Below are 16,834 nucleotides of genomic sequence, written 5' to 3'. Positions count from 1 at the left end.
CAGTTTAATACCAGATATTATTTTGCAATGGTGTATGTATTGTATTCACTGTCAAAAGCATCTACCCCACATAGCATTTCAAATAGATTAGACAGAGTAGTTTAGTAACATTACTTCTTCCTATGAGGTGAGGCAGTCATTAACATGTACTTCTTTTTAATGCAAGTCCTGATAACACAATCTAAAATGTGAATTCATTTTATCATAAAAAATGAAAGATAGAACAAAACCCTGAAGAAGAGAATACACACAAGAAATGATGAGAATTATTTCCCTGTTATGTTTATATAACGTAAGGGACTGTTTCCATAGGGAAGCTTCATAAAAATAGAATCTCATATTTCTGGAATGCATGGTAAGGCCCATGAGTTTTTACTGTAATGGAGTAAAATGGAAAGGAGAAGAGTTATGAGAAATAAAGCTACACTCCTCAGCATAGCCTGCTCTTTTTTGTATCTCTCATAAATTACTTTTAGTCTTGCTAGCAGGGATTACAGTGCCCATTTGTGTTCACCACAGTGGTGCAAATTTTATAATTTCTGAATGGGAGATCAAGCTAAAACAAACATACAGTACCCAGCTATAGGAGCTAGCACATCAGCTGACTTCTAAATCAACCATTATGAGAGACTGTACAGAAAAATACGAGACTGCATATTTTCAAGTGTAATGAAATTTCACCTTACATATACTGTTGATTACATATACTTACATATATTGATGATTAAAAATCATCAACTGGGTAAAATGAAATCTATGTAATACTGTATCTCCTCTTTCATGCCACCCTTCTACCTGCTCTATTATTCATTCCTGTTCTTTATTTCTGCTCAATATATACAGGTGAACAACATTTTAAGTTATTTCTTATTTTTTCCCATGCAATGTTACTGTTCCTTTGAGACCTGTTCCACAGGTACCTTCTTTGTTCTAAGTTGGTTTTTGTTGTTGTTTGTTTTTTTCAGTCACATCTATTTATTACTCTTCTAAATTGAGATCATTTATCTATTTATTTGTTGACACTTGCTCCTGTTCTGTTTATACTCCTCTTTTTCTCTTGGCCTTACAAACCTTTTATTCTACCAATCTTTTGGCAGAAAGATTGGTAAAATCTAGAAAAAGCAGTCTAGAAAATCTAGAAAAAGCAGTCTAGAAAAATCTCTCCTAAATTGGGGTCATGTACAAAAAAGCAAAGTCCACCTTGCGGTTCATTACTTCTTCCACTGTCTAGATAGGAACTGTCTTCCAGCCAAACATTAGCTTTAGGTCTCAATGTTTAGCCCTTGACTTTTTATACAAAGTAGTCTGACGTGATGTACTCCAACTGGAGAGCTAAGGAGATCCTGTTGGTGAATTTTATAGGTTCCTAGAATTTGTAGGCCTAGATGACTACTTGCATTTCATAATTTCTCCAGTTCCTTGCCAATGCACAGACTCAATCTATTCAGAGAGAATAACCTGCTCTCAAATTAAAAGTGGTTTAATATGTTTCAGTATTTCTGTAGCTCACTTAATAGTTCACTCATGTCTTCAGCAGTATGTCTAGATAAAAAGAATCCCTGGATCCACGCTGTCTAAGTAAGCTGTCCATCCGCTTATTTTCTTGAAGATTTTAACAGAACAAAATTTCTAGTTTTGCCTCCAGAGGTTTCCCAGACTTCTCCCATATCTTTTCAGCTTGTGAAAATAATCCTCTTCTAAAGTCTTCTCTCCATGAATAAACTTGATGAACAGCAGATTGTCATTGTGCTTGAAAACAGGAAGCAAGCACAAGAGCTTCTCCTTTAGGGAGACAAAGTCCTTCCTTCCTCTCTACTTACTCCAGCTGGTCTTCTATTTCTGTAAATGAAGCAGCCTTTCTGATTTGAGTTGAGCTTTCTTTTAAACAGAGCTGGGGGGGGGGGGGGAAATAAAAAAAAAAATACATATTCACTGTAAAAAGTCAAAACTTTTTAGTAATTGTCATTTTGATAAAAGTTGACTTGACAAAAAATAGAAAGGAAATTGTCTGATAATGTCAAAAACATTCTGTTTCAAATTTTCCTTTTTTTTTTTTTTTTCATGTTAAATGGCTTTTTGAAAACTTTATATTAGAAGACCGAAGTCTAAAACAAACATATTTTTTTCCTCAAAATTGAAAGCTGGGACATGCATGAGATATGTACTGAAAAATAAGACTTTATATGAAAAAATAGCAAAATGTGTACCCATCTCATTTTCTAGAAGACTTCTTTTGCACTATGGAAATACTCTGCAGGATATTTACATCTGCTATGCAAAACACTCCGGTGTCTTGTTAGGAGACCTGCTTAGACTCTCTTGAAAGAGTCCAAGGACTCTTTCAAGGGCTGAAGAACACATAGAACCAACGCATTTTAAGTGCAATTCAGAAAATCATTTTAATTTCAAATGTTTTTTTCAACATTATGTCCCACTCCTCATGAGTTCTGGAAATCTATGTTAGTGGAACTCTATTCTGACACTGAATCACACAGTCCTAGATAAGGAGTGATGCTCTCTCTAATTCAGATTTCCTTTTTGGACTCTGTATTCTTACATGCACATACAAAAAAAAAAAAACATGCACACAAGAACACACTCACAAAATGACACTACTCACACAGATTTAATCTAGATTTGTCTTCTCTCTTACCCTCAAAATTACCTTTCTGCCTTTTTACACCCTCACATTAGGATTCCATCCTTCACAAAGCGCTTAAGCCTCTAGACTCAAAAACATCCATCTAAGCAAAGAATAAAAGAAACAACAACAACAAACCTATACTGATACTAGATTGCTCATAAAGCTTGGAAAATTCAAGACTTTCAACACATTGTTATTCTTTGCTCATTGCATACAAATATACAGAGAATCTTTGAGATACAAGAACAGCAAAATTATATAGAAGCTGTGTGGGGAAAAAATAATATTGAGAATTCATCTAAACAAAACCAAACAAAAAGAAAAAATAAATAAAATAAGACATGCCTTTTGAGAACTCTCAGAGTTATCTCCCACCCTGAGAAAGTATAGGAATACTGGGTAGGACTGGATTGAATTTCACTTTGTTTTGTAGACAAGTGTTTGTATTATTCCTTAGACTGCTGTTCTGGTCATTCTCACATTTTCTCCAGCATCTTTCACTCTAGTTTGCTAGTGTGGTCGGTCTGACATCGGCTGTCTGCCAAAACCCTACCCAGCTACTCTTTCACTCTTCTTCAACGGGATAGGGGAAAAGTAAAATGGAAAATTTGGGGGTCAAAATGAAGAAATCATTTACCAATTATGATCATTAGCAAAACAGACTCTACTTGGGGAAGAGTAATTTAATTTATTAACAATTAAAATATAGTGGGATGGTGAGAAAAAAAATAAAAATAGCTAAAACACCTTCCCCCACCACCTAGGATCAATTCACAGAGTCACAGAATGGTTGAGGTTGGAAGGGACCTCTGGAGATCATCTAGTCGAACACCGCTGCCAAGCAGGATCACCTAGAGCACATTGCACAGGATGGCATGCAGGAGGGTTTTGAGTATCTCCAGAGAAGGAGACTCCACAACCTCCCTGGGCAACCTGCTCCAGTGCTCTGTCACCCTCACAGTAAAGAAATGCTCCCTTATATTCAGCCAGAACTTCCTGTGCTTCAGTTTGTGCCCATTGCTTCTCCTCTGGTCTCTGGGCACAACCGAAAAGAGAGCAACTTCATCCTCTTGACACCCTCTCCTCAGGTATTTATATACATTAATGAGGTCTCCCCTCAGTCTTCTCTTTTCCAGGCTAAACAGGCCCAGTTCCCTCAGCCTGTCCTTCTACTCCATTCCCCTAGTCATCTAGTAGCCCTTCCCTGGACCCACACTAGTAGTTCTATGTCCCTCTTGTACTGGGGAGCCCAGAACTGGACACAATACTCCAGTTGTGGCCTCACCGGGGCTGAGTAGAGGAGGAGGATCACCTCCCTTGACCTGTTGGCAACACTCTTCCTCCCTTCCTTCCCTACTCCTCTCTAGCATGCTCAGCTGTGGAAATATCTCAGAAAACTTCTAACATAGCAACCTGGTTTGTATTTTAAATCATGCTGACTTCCTTTGGCAAATGTGTGCAAAAAGACTTCTTGTGAGTTAATCTAGACGTAAAAAAAATAATCCACATTCTTTGGGTATCATTTAGGTGGGGGTGAGAATAGGCCATAACTGATTTCAGTTAAAAAATATCCAAATATATTCACAACATTGCTAATTAATTCATAGATAGTGCTGAGTTGCTTCAGTTCATTGCCTTTTCTGGTTGAATTTCTGACCCCAAAATCCAAGAGAAGTTTAGCTGTTCAAGAATTGCCTACAGTCCATGAAGATCCTCTTTTATGACACAGCATATTGTTGGCAGAGAAGAGAGCAAACTGCATGCTGACACTAAATTTTCTGTGGATATGCTTCTGTTATTCATTTCTCCCAGTTGCACTATTAGTTTACTAGGAAGCAGCAGCTGTTATAACACTATTTTTTCACCACTCTACAGAATTAGACAAATAAAGGAAAACATCAATACTTTGCAAACTGTAATGAGATCTCATTCTATATCAGATCTACTTGAACTATTTGTAATGACCTCCAAGTTTTCTATAGGGTTGCAGCTTATCAATTCTCCTCAGCAACCATATTATATGGCATTTGAGCCTCTGGAAACGCAGATATATATTATAATGAGGCAAAGACAGAAATTTCCCAAAGACTTCCCTGAGTTCTGGAATGCCTTCCTTGAAAGAAAACATCACTTTCTAAACAGGATTCAGCATTCTGTCTTTCAGCAAAACAGGAAGCTGGGAAAAAAAAGTTAATGTTTACTCGGTTTTTATAACCATACTAAAATTGCTGTGCCAGCCCTGAAACAGTGCCTAAAACCAGGTGAGAGCAATAATTTTAACTTCTAGTTACTACAGTGACACACAATATAAGATCCTACTGATAAGCCGTACATTTTTAGGAAGCCAGCAATGATAGTGGCTCTCCTTCCCCTGTTAAACATGAGTAGGCATAAACTTTTTTTTTTTTTTTTTTTTTGCTTTTTTGGGGGTGTGTGTGTGGAGAGGGGTGGGGAGCTGTCGGGGGAAAGCAGATAGAACTTATGGAATTTTACATTTCTCAAATAGTCTTCATTTTGCATCCAGATCAACAGTTCTGCTGGACCTTTAGTGATAAGTTTGTTCCTAAATATTCGCTGCTTCAGGATTATCTTTACAGCTCACCTTGGTGCACAGATAACTTCTGTTTAACCAGCCAAAAATAATCTAGATTGCTCATGGCAAAAATCAATTTCAAAGTTTGATGAATTGTGACAAAGCCTTTTTACAACTTTATTCTGCTGATTTGTTATAAAGAAGTATTCCTCCCCTCTTTTCATGTTGTTCAGAAAAACTGAAATAGAGGGAACTGTTACTGATATGTAGGTAAAATTATATATAAACTCTTATGTATTCTAATAAAAACACATGGATCTAACAAGACATGGCTGCTCTGTATTTCTGCTTTTCCCAGTAACTCTTATTCATGGTATGGCCACGGTAAATGCAATTCAGTTCCATTAGTCATAAGTGACTGAGCATCTTCCAAGTTTATAGTCAAGAAGACTACCTGACTGAAAAAAAAAAAAAAAAAAAAAAAAAAAAAAAAAAAAAAAAGTGATATCACTATATATTATACTTTTTTCTCATAAGGAAAGTGAGATATACCAAAAATATACATCACAAAATATGGTAAAGAGCAGTCAGCCATCAACAATTCTAGCTGTTGGACTGCCTGAAATTACACAAGCATTTTTCAGATCTAGATTGTGTTAGTAAAATGTATCCTGACACCTTGAAAATTGCTTACAAATATTTAGAACAGTTTTTATGTATATCTTATATATTATTGTTATGATTTTGGCTGGGAAAGAGTTAATTTTATTTTTATAGGCTCGCACAATGTTGCATTTTGGATTTTTGATGAAAATAATGGCGATAACACACTGATGTTTTAGCTGTTGCAGATCAGCATTTGCACAGAGCCAAGGATTTTTCAGCTTCTCATGCTGCCCTGCCAGCAAGGAGGCTGAGGGTGCACAAGGAGCTAGAAAGGGACAAAGCCAGGACAGCTGGCCCAGGCTGGCCAAATAGATGTCCCACACCATGTGATGTCATGATGAGCTATAAAAGCTGGGTTAAAAATGAAAAGGGGGAGCAGAGGTGGGGAGCAGTGTAATATTGGGATGATGGCATTTGTGTTCCCAAGTGACCATTATTCATGATGAGCCCTGCTTCCTTGGACAGAACATGGCTGAACACCTGCCTGCTGATGGGAAGTAGTGAATGAATTCCTTGTTTTGCTTTGTTTGTGTGCAGCTTTTGCTTTACCTAGTAAGTTGTCTTTATCTCAACCCACGAGTTCTCACAATTTTACCTTTTTGATTCTCTCGCCATCCCACATGGAAAGAGTGAGTGAGCAACTGTGTAGCACTTAGCTGCCTTCCTGGTTAAAACACAATAATTATTTAATTATTATTTTTACCTATTGTTATATAGAGCTTTACAAAAGGGTTTTATTTTTTATTTTTTTTATTTTTTTTTTCCTAATCCATAAACAGTGTATTTGCTCACAGTGCTCTTGATCTCATATAGCTTATGTTCTCCTGATTGTAATCACAGGATCTGGGTAATACATTTTCATGCAAAATAAAAGTTTGCTGAAAAAAAGTAGTCATGGTTTAATGAAAATGATTTGCCAAGTAATAGGATAATTTTGATCAAGGGAGAAAAAAATAAAACAGCATGTATTATTGCAAAAATTAACTATTAAAAAAAATCTTTTAAAATAGCATGAGAAAAAAAAATTGTTTCAGCCTGATGTCAGATATTTGGAGGTTGTCTTCTAATCAGAAAATGAGGTTAATTTATTAAGCCAAATTTAAAAATCATAGTAGTACTTTTCACACTGTTTCAGCTGAGGTCGTTATTACCAAAAAACAATCTTTAAAACTGTTTGGTTGCAGAAAGAAAATGAATACTGTGATGGGTTTCAAAGACATGTGCCCTTTCCTGTGCATTTAATGATGTTTAAATGAAGCATAGAGCTTAAGTGATAACAATTTAATTTTAGTCATAAGGAAGGTGTGACTTTATTTGATTGTTTGCCTGGGGAATATAACACTGGATTTGTCCAGTGGATACTGTTTGTTTCTTTATTGAATCCAGTACAGAAACCACTGTGAATGATTTCTAAGAAATGTGTCTTAGAATTCTCTGATTCCTTGTTTGGTACCCATTTAGGTACATCTGTTATTCAAGTGACAGCCACAGATGCAGACGATGCCAACTATGGAAACAGTGCCAAAGTGGTGTACAGCATCCTCCAGGGACAGCCATATTTTTCAGTGGATCCAGAAACGGGTGAGCAATGTGTCTGTTCTGCTTTCTGCAATGACAAAGAGAGGATGCAAGGACTAAGACATTTTTCACTTATATTCAAATATTGCAACAGGCGTATGGCATTGCATAACTTGGCACGAAGCAGATAAAGTTTTTTACAAATGGAAATTGTAATCAGTAAAAATATACCTTTTCTGTTAAAAGAATAGTATTGCAGAACTGCTTTGCTTGGTATGAAAAAGACTTCTGTAAGACAGCTGTGCACTATAAGGGTTTAGAAAGTGTGTAGAATATTGGAAAGGATCTAAAGAGTCATGTAGTAAAAGTTAATTGTGCACTAGTTTCTGGGAGTTTAATCTGTTAAAAATAAATAAATAAATAAATAAAATAAAAATTGACAATTCCAGACAAGAAGGAAAAGAATAATAATCCCCAAAAGTAAATGAATTATCTGTAAATTTTTGTTACAGATCACTATACTCTGACCCCAACAATTATTAGAATTGAATAATAATAATAATAATAATAATAATAATAATAATAATAATAACAATAATGTATTAAAGCTTTAGAGCATGGATATAATCCCTTTTTACCGTTATACAGAAAATCATATAAGAGTCAGACATAAAGAAGAAAAACTTGTGTGAACATTGTGAATCCAAAACTATGGCCCAATAAAATTATAAATCAACAAACAAACAAACAAAATCCACCAAAACAAAACAACAAAAGCAACAGTTACCTAATGCTAGTGCACATAGCACTTACAAGGCATTGCATTAGAGTGTTTCTGCATGTTATCAAAGCTATTCAGTTTGAGAATACAGAATTTAAGTGCAAGTATGTCAAGAGCCCCTGAAGTTCCTAATCCAATGAGTATGCTCAGATGATAGTTAATTTACTTTTGAAATGCATTGGAATTTCTTTTGATATACATTGAGATTTCTTTTTGTAATACAGTAAGGGCATAATACCTACAGGATAATAAGAGTCATATGGCTAGACTTTTAAAAGAAACATAACGCTTTTGCCTTGAATTAAACTTTATTTATTTTTCTCCACCTTTTTTTTAACTTTACCAGGCACAAGCAGGGAAACAGGACAAGTATAGGTCACTAACCAAGGGCAGTAGGTGGCAAAGCAGGGGATACTTGGGAGCTCATCTTTGATTCTGGAATTATCTTTAATTTTTATCCAATTTGCTTTTTTATGTTACATTACCAGGCCAAGTTATGGTAATCACAACCCAGTATCCCTAGATCAGAGATAAATACTATGATACAAGACTAGAGAAGTTTTGTGTGTGTGTGTGTGTGTTTGTGTTTGTTTCTCTCTCTAAGAGTAGGAGTTTTGCAGATTATTTACTTATTTATTTTAACATAATCATAAACATAGGACAATCTTCATATCAAGCCAAGCTGGTAAAAGTGTCCTTTGTATTTAAATTCTCTTGCTTCATCAGATAAAGTTCTCATCACTTCAACCTTGCAAAACCACTTCCTTTTTAAATACAGAAAATCCTCATTTATTTTTGAAAAGAAAACATGCACGTGTCTACTTTAATGGAAAGATCTTTTGTACTTTGTATCCCTAAAACACATGTTCCTGGGAGTCCCTATGCTTTTTGTGTGCTGTATGAGTCTGAGACAACTAAAATATATTTTATGAAATTCTTGAGATCAGACACACAGAAAATACTTTCCAGCAGTAGTTTTACAGTCTTGTCCAATTCTTTATTAGCTATAGCCCTCAATGACTATCATCACCCCCACTGGGCGTTAAAATCTGTGGATCTATTACAGTCTGAAATAATGAATCCAGGACATGACAGAGTTCAACTTCATAGTGTAGTATCAACACCTCACCAGGGATGGAGATTTCACATTGCATTAAAATAATAGCTGGGATAGTGGTTGAAAAAAAAATTGTTCATTCAACAAACATTAATATTTTTGTCATTGGACCTAATTACGTTGATTTAGCACATTAAAAACAGTGAATAGTATCTCTGTTATATTTCTATTTTTCTTAAAATCACCTTAAATCAGTCAGAGATTGAAAAGTGTACTGAAGTATACTTTGTTTTGCTTCTTTTGGATTACCATCTGCACAGGATCTTACATAAATCCATTTAAAAACTGAGAGACTAACTCATGTCATGTTTTTTCTCCTTCCCCTCTGCCTCCTTTTTCTTATTTCTCCAAGGCATAATCAAGACTGCTCTACCGGACATGAGCAGAGAAAACAGGGAACAGTATCAAGTGGTCATCCAGGCCAAAGACATGGGAGGCCAGATGGGAGGACTGTCAGGGACCACCACTGTGAACATCACACTGACTGATGTCAATGACAACCCACCTCGATTCCCTCAGAGTATGGAGCATCTAAGAGTTCTGTTACTCTCCAAAGAAACTCTCTACAATCAGCTGTTTCACCGTTGCCATCTGGGATCTCTCTTTTTCCTCTCTCTCTTTTTCTTTTTTCTTCTTTTTCTCTCTCTATTTATTTATTTATTTACTTTTGTACAAATACTGGCCCACTGTTGTGTCTGTTTATGCTGCAGCACTGGTAAGGCAAATAGGAATCTTTGCCTACATTTTTTTTAATGTTGAAGTATTTCTTGCAAAGAAAAATTTTCTTCCCCTTTTTACTCTGTTCATAAGTACATTAACTGTAATAATACCTTAGGCTACCTAGAGGGTTTTAAAGCTATCAGAGAAAATTAATCACAAAATCTAGTGTTCAGTTTTTGGAGACACTTGTAGTTTCATATATTTAGGCAAATATGTCACCACATTTTCTAATGTACCACCTTGCACAGGCAGAGTTGTTCAGGTGGCATGCTCTGGTATTTGTAATCTACATTCAGTTCTTGTTGATGACTGCTTTTGATAATCTAGTCTGTATTTGACACAATTAAGATTTTTAAAAATATCTGTGTAGAATAAATTTGGCAAACAAAAGAAAGCAGCATGATAAAGAAAGCTTCATAATATACTACATATCCTTTCATCCAGGGCCACTGGTTTAAATACAATCCTATGTTGTTATAATCAGTGTCTGATAACTGCTTGACGGGCTGCAGATATAAGAAATTTACAGCCTCAGTTCAGAAACTGTTGGAAAAATGTCCATGTATATAAAATTTGAATTGCTTGTTGGCACTGAATAGAGATATGACTGGCTCTTTACCATTTCACCAAAGACTGAACAAACAAAGCTGATTTAAAAAACACTTTCCTTGACTTGCAGGAACTTGAAAAGCACTTCAGTGCCATAGCAATAAGTACAGTCAAAATAGTATAAACAGGTCAACATCAACCTAGAACAGATTTTTTTAAATGTTAGAAAACTATGACAGATGGGTTAGAGAGGATTCTTGAAGCTGCATATCACTTTTTTACCTCTATTTGTCATAACATATTCATCTTTTAAGAAGAGAGGGGAAGGAAAGTATGGGCTTCATAAGGAATTTGAATTCATATTCAGAGTTTACTTGCAGAAAATCACCTTCACATGGTAAATTCACACCACGATTTTTAACTTAAATTTCTGCTTACTTCAGGAGATTACTCCTGTATCCTCTAGCATCATACAGCCCACAATATTTTGGCAAATAGGAATTCTTGAACCTAAACTAGAATGCAGTGTAACATATTTTAAGTTTTGTTGCTGAATTAAATAAAATAAAATAAAATAAAAATATAAAATGATGTACAGAGCTACAAAATAAGTTCTCAGTCTCTTTAGCTTTTATTCCTTATGAGATTTTTCTTCCAAGATTGGCTGAAACTTGAAATCTATGGGAATTCTGATAATTATGGGAATTCTGGAACATAATTATAGAGAAATTCACACAATTTGATGCTTCATAGAATATTCAGTGTATTTTCTACATAGAATATCACTGAAAGACATAGGTTGGCAATAGATGTCTTGCTGTATTATCTATTCAGTGGTGTAATTTTCATTTTGCTGATTACCCTTCCTACTCATTTGCTTTCTTCTCAGAAGGGTGGTTTCAACATTTCCAGTGAAATCTAATATATATATATTTAATATACATCTAGAGGTTTTGATATCATCTCAGATAGTTATGAACAGGGTCATACCTTCAAATGATTATATAGTTCTGAAATTTGCTTCTTCCAAAACCAATTATTTTCCTTTTTTTTTTTTTTTTTTTTTTTTTTTTCTCCTTTTTCTTACATAAGGCACCAATAAGCAAAAATGTGGCCCAAAGCAGAGGATGAATATAGCAAGTGGAGGCAACAGGAGATAATGACAAGGCACTGAAGAACTGAAGACTGATTTCTTATAGTAGATAGAATAATGAAAAATGGCAGAGTGCACTGTGAAATACAGGTTGTTTGGACTGCAGTAAGAAGGAACTGATCTGTTTTGTTTAGTTTCCCGAGAGGTGCACAGATCCTGTACATTTCAAAATCAAACATCACCATAATGAAAATCTTACATATTTGGAATTCAGTTATACTCTATACTAAACTAGCCATCTCACATGCCAAAAATGTGTAGCACTCACACAGCATCACAAAAATAAGGAATGCTTTCAGAAGCAAAAACACTCAAGGGAGTTATTTATTCTGGAAGAATACATAAGTAACATGATTAAATCTGTTCTTACAGTATTCCTGGCTCACCAGCCAAACCTCAAATTCGAGTTAGCCTTCAAACTTATGGTTAGCTGCCAGGAATGTTAATTTTCATCCCTTTTTCTGTTTGTTTTAAGGGAATAACATGCATTTTATTTTGTATGGATCGCAGCCAAGGAGTCTACTGCTGAGCTTTCACTTACAGCATCAAATTTGTAACAACAAATATAATTTAGCATCAAGCATTAGCTTCCATTTTGTTACACATCTATATAAATATAGGATATTTCTAGTGACACTCTTTTGTACCTAGTCTGTACATTTGGAGATGGAGAGTCATTCAACACTCAGATGTCTTCTGTAGTCTTTGTGCTTAAAATAAACATTCAGGACCATTTTAAAGCACATGTTAATATAGGAAATAGGCTAACTGCAGGAAATATGCTTGCCTGTACTGTCTTATAGGTCAATACAACTTATGCAGGTTTTTACTGTGAACTTCAAATACAAATTGTGTGTTTTGACCACAGCTAATTTTGTTATATCAAGACTTTTATGCTATTTTTCTAAAGCTTTTTGTTTACATGAGAACATAGCTCAATTCTTCCCTCCCCCTCTCCTCCCCGCCCAACATTATGTTCTCGAATGTTGCATGTAAAATGCTGAAAATATCAGATTTTTGTTCACATACTTGCCAACAAATTACTGAAAATAGTGATCTAGAAACATCTGTATCTTACCAGTGGTGAAAGGTCTTCATTGTCTATTTCTAACTGGTCAAGCAAATCATCTGATTAATATTTTTTTCTTTATAATTAGATTTTATTGCAAATATTGTCAGAAAATACATATAAATTCAATTTTCATACACACAGACAAAATTAAAATATCTAAGTAATCAGAATTCTCTCTAGCAAAACCTGATTATAAAAACATTAAATGAAGTCAACCATAGAAAGTGCACAAAAACTATCTGCAGAGTAAATTAAAGAAAATCTGAAAGTATCTGCATTTCAATTAACTATAACAATTAACATGAACATGTATCCAAATGCTCTTTTCGATGACTCTTTAGTATGTATTATCAATAATGGCTGAATTAATTACTTTTAGATAGTACACCTAAAATGAATATATTAAAAACAAACAACAACAAAAAACTATCCTATTTTAGTCTCCTGCTACAATCCATGATGTTTTTTACAACTCTTATAACCCAAGGGGGGAAAAAAAAAAAAAGAAAAAAAAAAAAAAACACACAGAAAACTTCTACTGCTTGTAATTATAACATCTGGGAACATTTATGGAGGACTGAGAAAAAAAATATATATATAACATTAGATAATCAATGTTCAAATTGCTGTCATATTACTGAGCTTCTCTGTTCTTTATAGTTGGGAAAAAAATTGTTGAAAGCATTAACATACAGTACTAAATAGCTTTGAAGAATCACTTGAATCTGACAGTTTATCAATCAACTCCGAACCCTGTTTTGAAGTTGAGTATGATGACTAATAGAATTTTTCTTCAAGTACTTCAAACTTCAAGTTGCTTAAAAAAATCCTGGTGAAATTTAAATGTTTATTATTCAGTAGAACAAAGTTTCTCAAAATAATAAAAGTTGATTTCATTCTTCCAGGCACCTACCAGTTCAACTCTCCTGAGTCTGCACCACCTGGGACTCCTCTTGGCAGAATTAAAGCCAATGACCCCGATCTGGGTGAAAATGCAGAGACTGAGTATAGCATCTCCAATGGGGAGGGATCAGACATGTTTGATATCGTCACTGACAAGGACACTCAGGAAGGGATTATAACTGTCAAAAAGGTTTATTTTTTCTCCCTCTCTGTTATATACATTTAGCTCTCCAGGTGTTATGGTTATTTTTCTTTTTCCAGGGGAAGGGAGGGTTGATCCCACAAGGGGTCAAGTCTGCCAAAGAGTTGTTGCATTAGTTTTGTTCTTCTCTTTCTTCAGCAGATATCTGTTATTTTCAAGTCTCAAGGGAAATTTACTGGCATGTCACTTCACATAAAGCAATATTTCAGTGGTGGCTGTCTGTTCAATACATATACTCTCACACACAGTACTTTTGAATTAGGGCTGTGAGAACCTGGAGGGGTTCATTTCACTGTGGGGTTTGTCAGCTGAGTGTTGCAGTAATGCTCACAAGGGTTGGGTGCTCACCTGAAATTTGATGAACTTACACCTCCAAACTGTCACTCCGTAATCTGTCTGACAGTCAGGTACATCCAGTACCTTAAATCTGTCTTGGTTTAAGTCCAACCTTGATGAAACTTAAGTTGTTACATGTTATGTCAGTGAGGTCTAAAGAGCAATGAAATGAGGAAAAATACACTCTGACAGATTTCTTAGTTGCTTTTATGGTTCAGACAGTTAAACTATGAACACCATTTTCAGTTCTGTTCTTACTGAATTTAGCAGTAACAATAAATTGATATATGCAAATATAATACAGATCTATATACATGTGTATTTCTGTGTGTACGTGTGTATGTGTGCATATATCAATGTATATATATCTATACATATACACATTCATATATGGTTCTGTATAACATAAAGGTCACATAGATTGGAAATCGGACATCACAGTTTTTCTTTTCATTCTGGAATACCGAAAAGCATCTGGGTTGCTTCTGATTCAGAATACGCAAAGATAGATGGTAATGGGGTACGGGAGGAGAGATGAAAGTGGAAATAGAAATTTAAGTGGAAATAGAGCCTTTAAGTGTTAAGTAAGATAACTGTTTTTGTTCCTGCTGTTAAGTATGAGAAAAATAAGGTCATTAGCAACTCCTACTTGTGGAAGCAATCCATCCTCTTTGTTTCTTTATATATATATATATATTTTAATTATTATTATTTTTTTTCTATATATAGATTCCTCCTGGTTTTCTAGGAAGCTGAAGAATTGGTAGGCAAAGGAATCATAGTTGTCTTGTTGTCCTATAAAACTCACAGTTTTGCTTATACATAGTACAAAACATGTTATACTCCATCTTCTTCAAGATGCATTACAGTTTAGAGCTTTATCTCTGAAAAATTCTTACTCTTTTAATTTAGCATAATAAGGCTGACACATTTCCTGTAAATTGACACAATTTTCTTTATTATTATTATTATTTGCTCCCCAGCAGCTGGATTTTGAAAACAAAATGTTATACACCTTAAGAGTGGAAGCAACCAACACCCATCTGGATCCTCATTTTCTTCAGCTGGGGCCATTCAAAGATACAGCTCTAGTCAAAATTTCTGTGGAAGACATAGATGAACCTCCAGTATTCAGCAGACCCTCATATTTAATAGAAGTAGATGAAGATGCAAAGGAAGGAAGCATTATTGGGCAGGTTGTAGCCCAAGATCCAGATATAACAAAGAATACAATAAAGTAAGCTATTAAACATTATAAAATGCTTTAAATGTGGGTTCAATCTTACACAGTGTGATGAGACTGCAATATAATAGGGAGGCATTTGTGTAATTAGGATTATAGGGCCCACCGAAAAATATCAGAGAAATATCTATGGGAGCTTGTGATGTCAAACAGTTAACAGTACAAGGTATGCTTTTACAGCTTATAGGTGCCATGTTAAAAGAAAGGTCAGTCATCATGTTCCAGTACTTTGTCAGAGTCCAAAATTTTCTTACCAGGCTCTTTTAATTATTCCACACCAATAACGGAGAGTGTAATATTTAATATCAGATTTATTTATTTGAAGACATTTGATGCTACACAGGATTTCTGATTTATCAGACTGCCAAAAAACATACTGAAAACATAAGTCTTGGTAATGTGTTCACTGTCACAATGCTGAGCTTCCCTGTTACTGGAAAGAAATATGTGGACTGAAGCCACCTTGAAACCAGTGCTCTTTTCAAAATTATTTTCCTAGTTCCTTCCCAGTGTTGGGCTGAGATGTATATTCCTACCACCACCCATCACCACCCTTGATGGTCTGGCTAAACTGGGGAGACATTTGCACTCTTAATGAACTCAGTGTGAGACATTTATTACTCCAGCTGATCCACTCAGTTCTTGATAGAGTCAGTTGATCCACTCAGCTGACACAGCTGACATCTAAAACAGATGCAACTCTCAAGTCCACTTTGTGTTGAGATAAAGTCAGCTTTTTTACAATGACTGTGTTCAGTCACTCTTCTCTCTGTATCAATTCCTGAGCTTCATAGGCACATTGTCTTTACACACCTCCACTGACTCTGCTTCATTGGTAGAAATTTATTTGTCTCTCACATACTTTCACCAAACTGGATTCAGAGTATTATGCTTTTATATTATGTTTCCAATGGCAAACTTATTTAAGATACTCAAAATGGTGTATTTCTACTCTTCCTGTACCCTATTAGCCCTGTAGACATAACACTCTCTGCTGTGTTTCATAGCTTACTACTTAATGTACATATTATATTAAATAAGAAATAACATTGAGAAAGTCATAACAAATAGAGGTAACTGTTCAGTGCTGTGAAATTGTTGTAACTGTTAACCATCTGCTATTATTACCTGCAGTTACAAGCATAAGACTGAAATTTGTGTGTTCAGCATGCGTTAGGTAAACATGATTTCTGCATTTCTGAACAAGCTTGGTATTACCTGCAGCAATAGAGTTTGGAATAAGAGGTGTGAGAGAAGAAAAAATAAAAGGAAATATTTATAAATTATTTAAGTATAAAATCTTATTTTAACCTGATTGTGGTTGACCATTATTAGTCTAATTTAAAAACATCTATAGACAACTTTTTCATTGATAGGAAAGAATTGAGCAAAAGAAA

General features: G+C 34.9%; 1 protein-coding gene across 1 annotated transcript in view; it reads left to right on the top strand.

The window, feature by feature from the left end:
* CDH9 (cadherin 9) overlaps nucleotides 1–16,834 on the top strand; it is a gene marked incomplete at both ends in the record, with an annotated part of 78,957 nt that overhangs the window by 40,954 nt on the left and 21,169 nt on the right. Inside the window, 4 exons of the mRNA XM_084281805.1 lie at nucleotides 7,305–7,424; nucleotides 9,612–9,779; nucleotides 13,659–13,846; nucleotides 15,178–15,431. Of these exons, the coding sequence (XP_084137931.1) occupies nucleotides 7,305–7,424; nucleotides 9,612–9,779; nucleotides 13,659–13,846; nucleotides 15,178–15,431 (730 nt within the window). The remainder of the gene's footprint in view (nucleotides 1–7,304; nucleotides 7,425–9,611; nucleotides 9,780–13,658; nucleotides 13,847–15,177; nucleotides 15,432–16,834) is intronic.

Source organism: Netta rufina, assembly GCF_964035555.1.
Source record: "Netta rufina genome assembly, chromosome: 2".
Taxonomy (NCBI): Eukaryota; Metazoa; Chordata; class Aves; order Anseriformes; family Anatidae; genus Netta; species Netta rufina.
The sequence above is the reverse complement of the archived record's forward strand: the minus strand, read 5'-3'. Positions and strand labels throughout refer to the sequence as shown.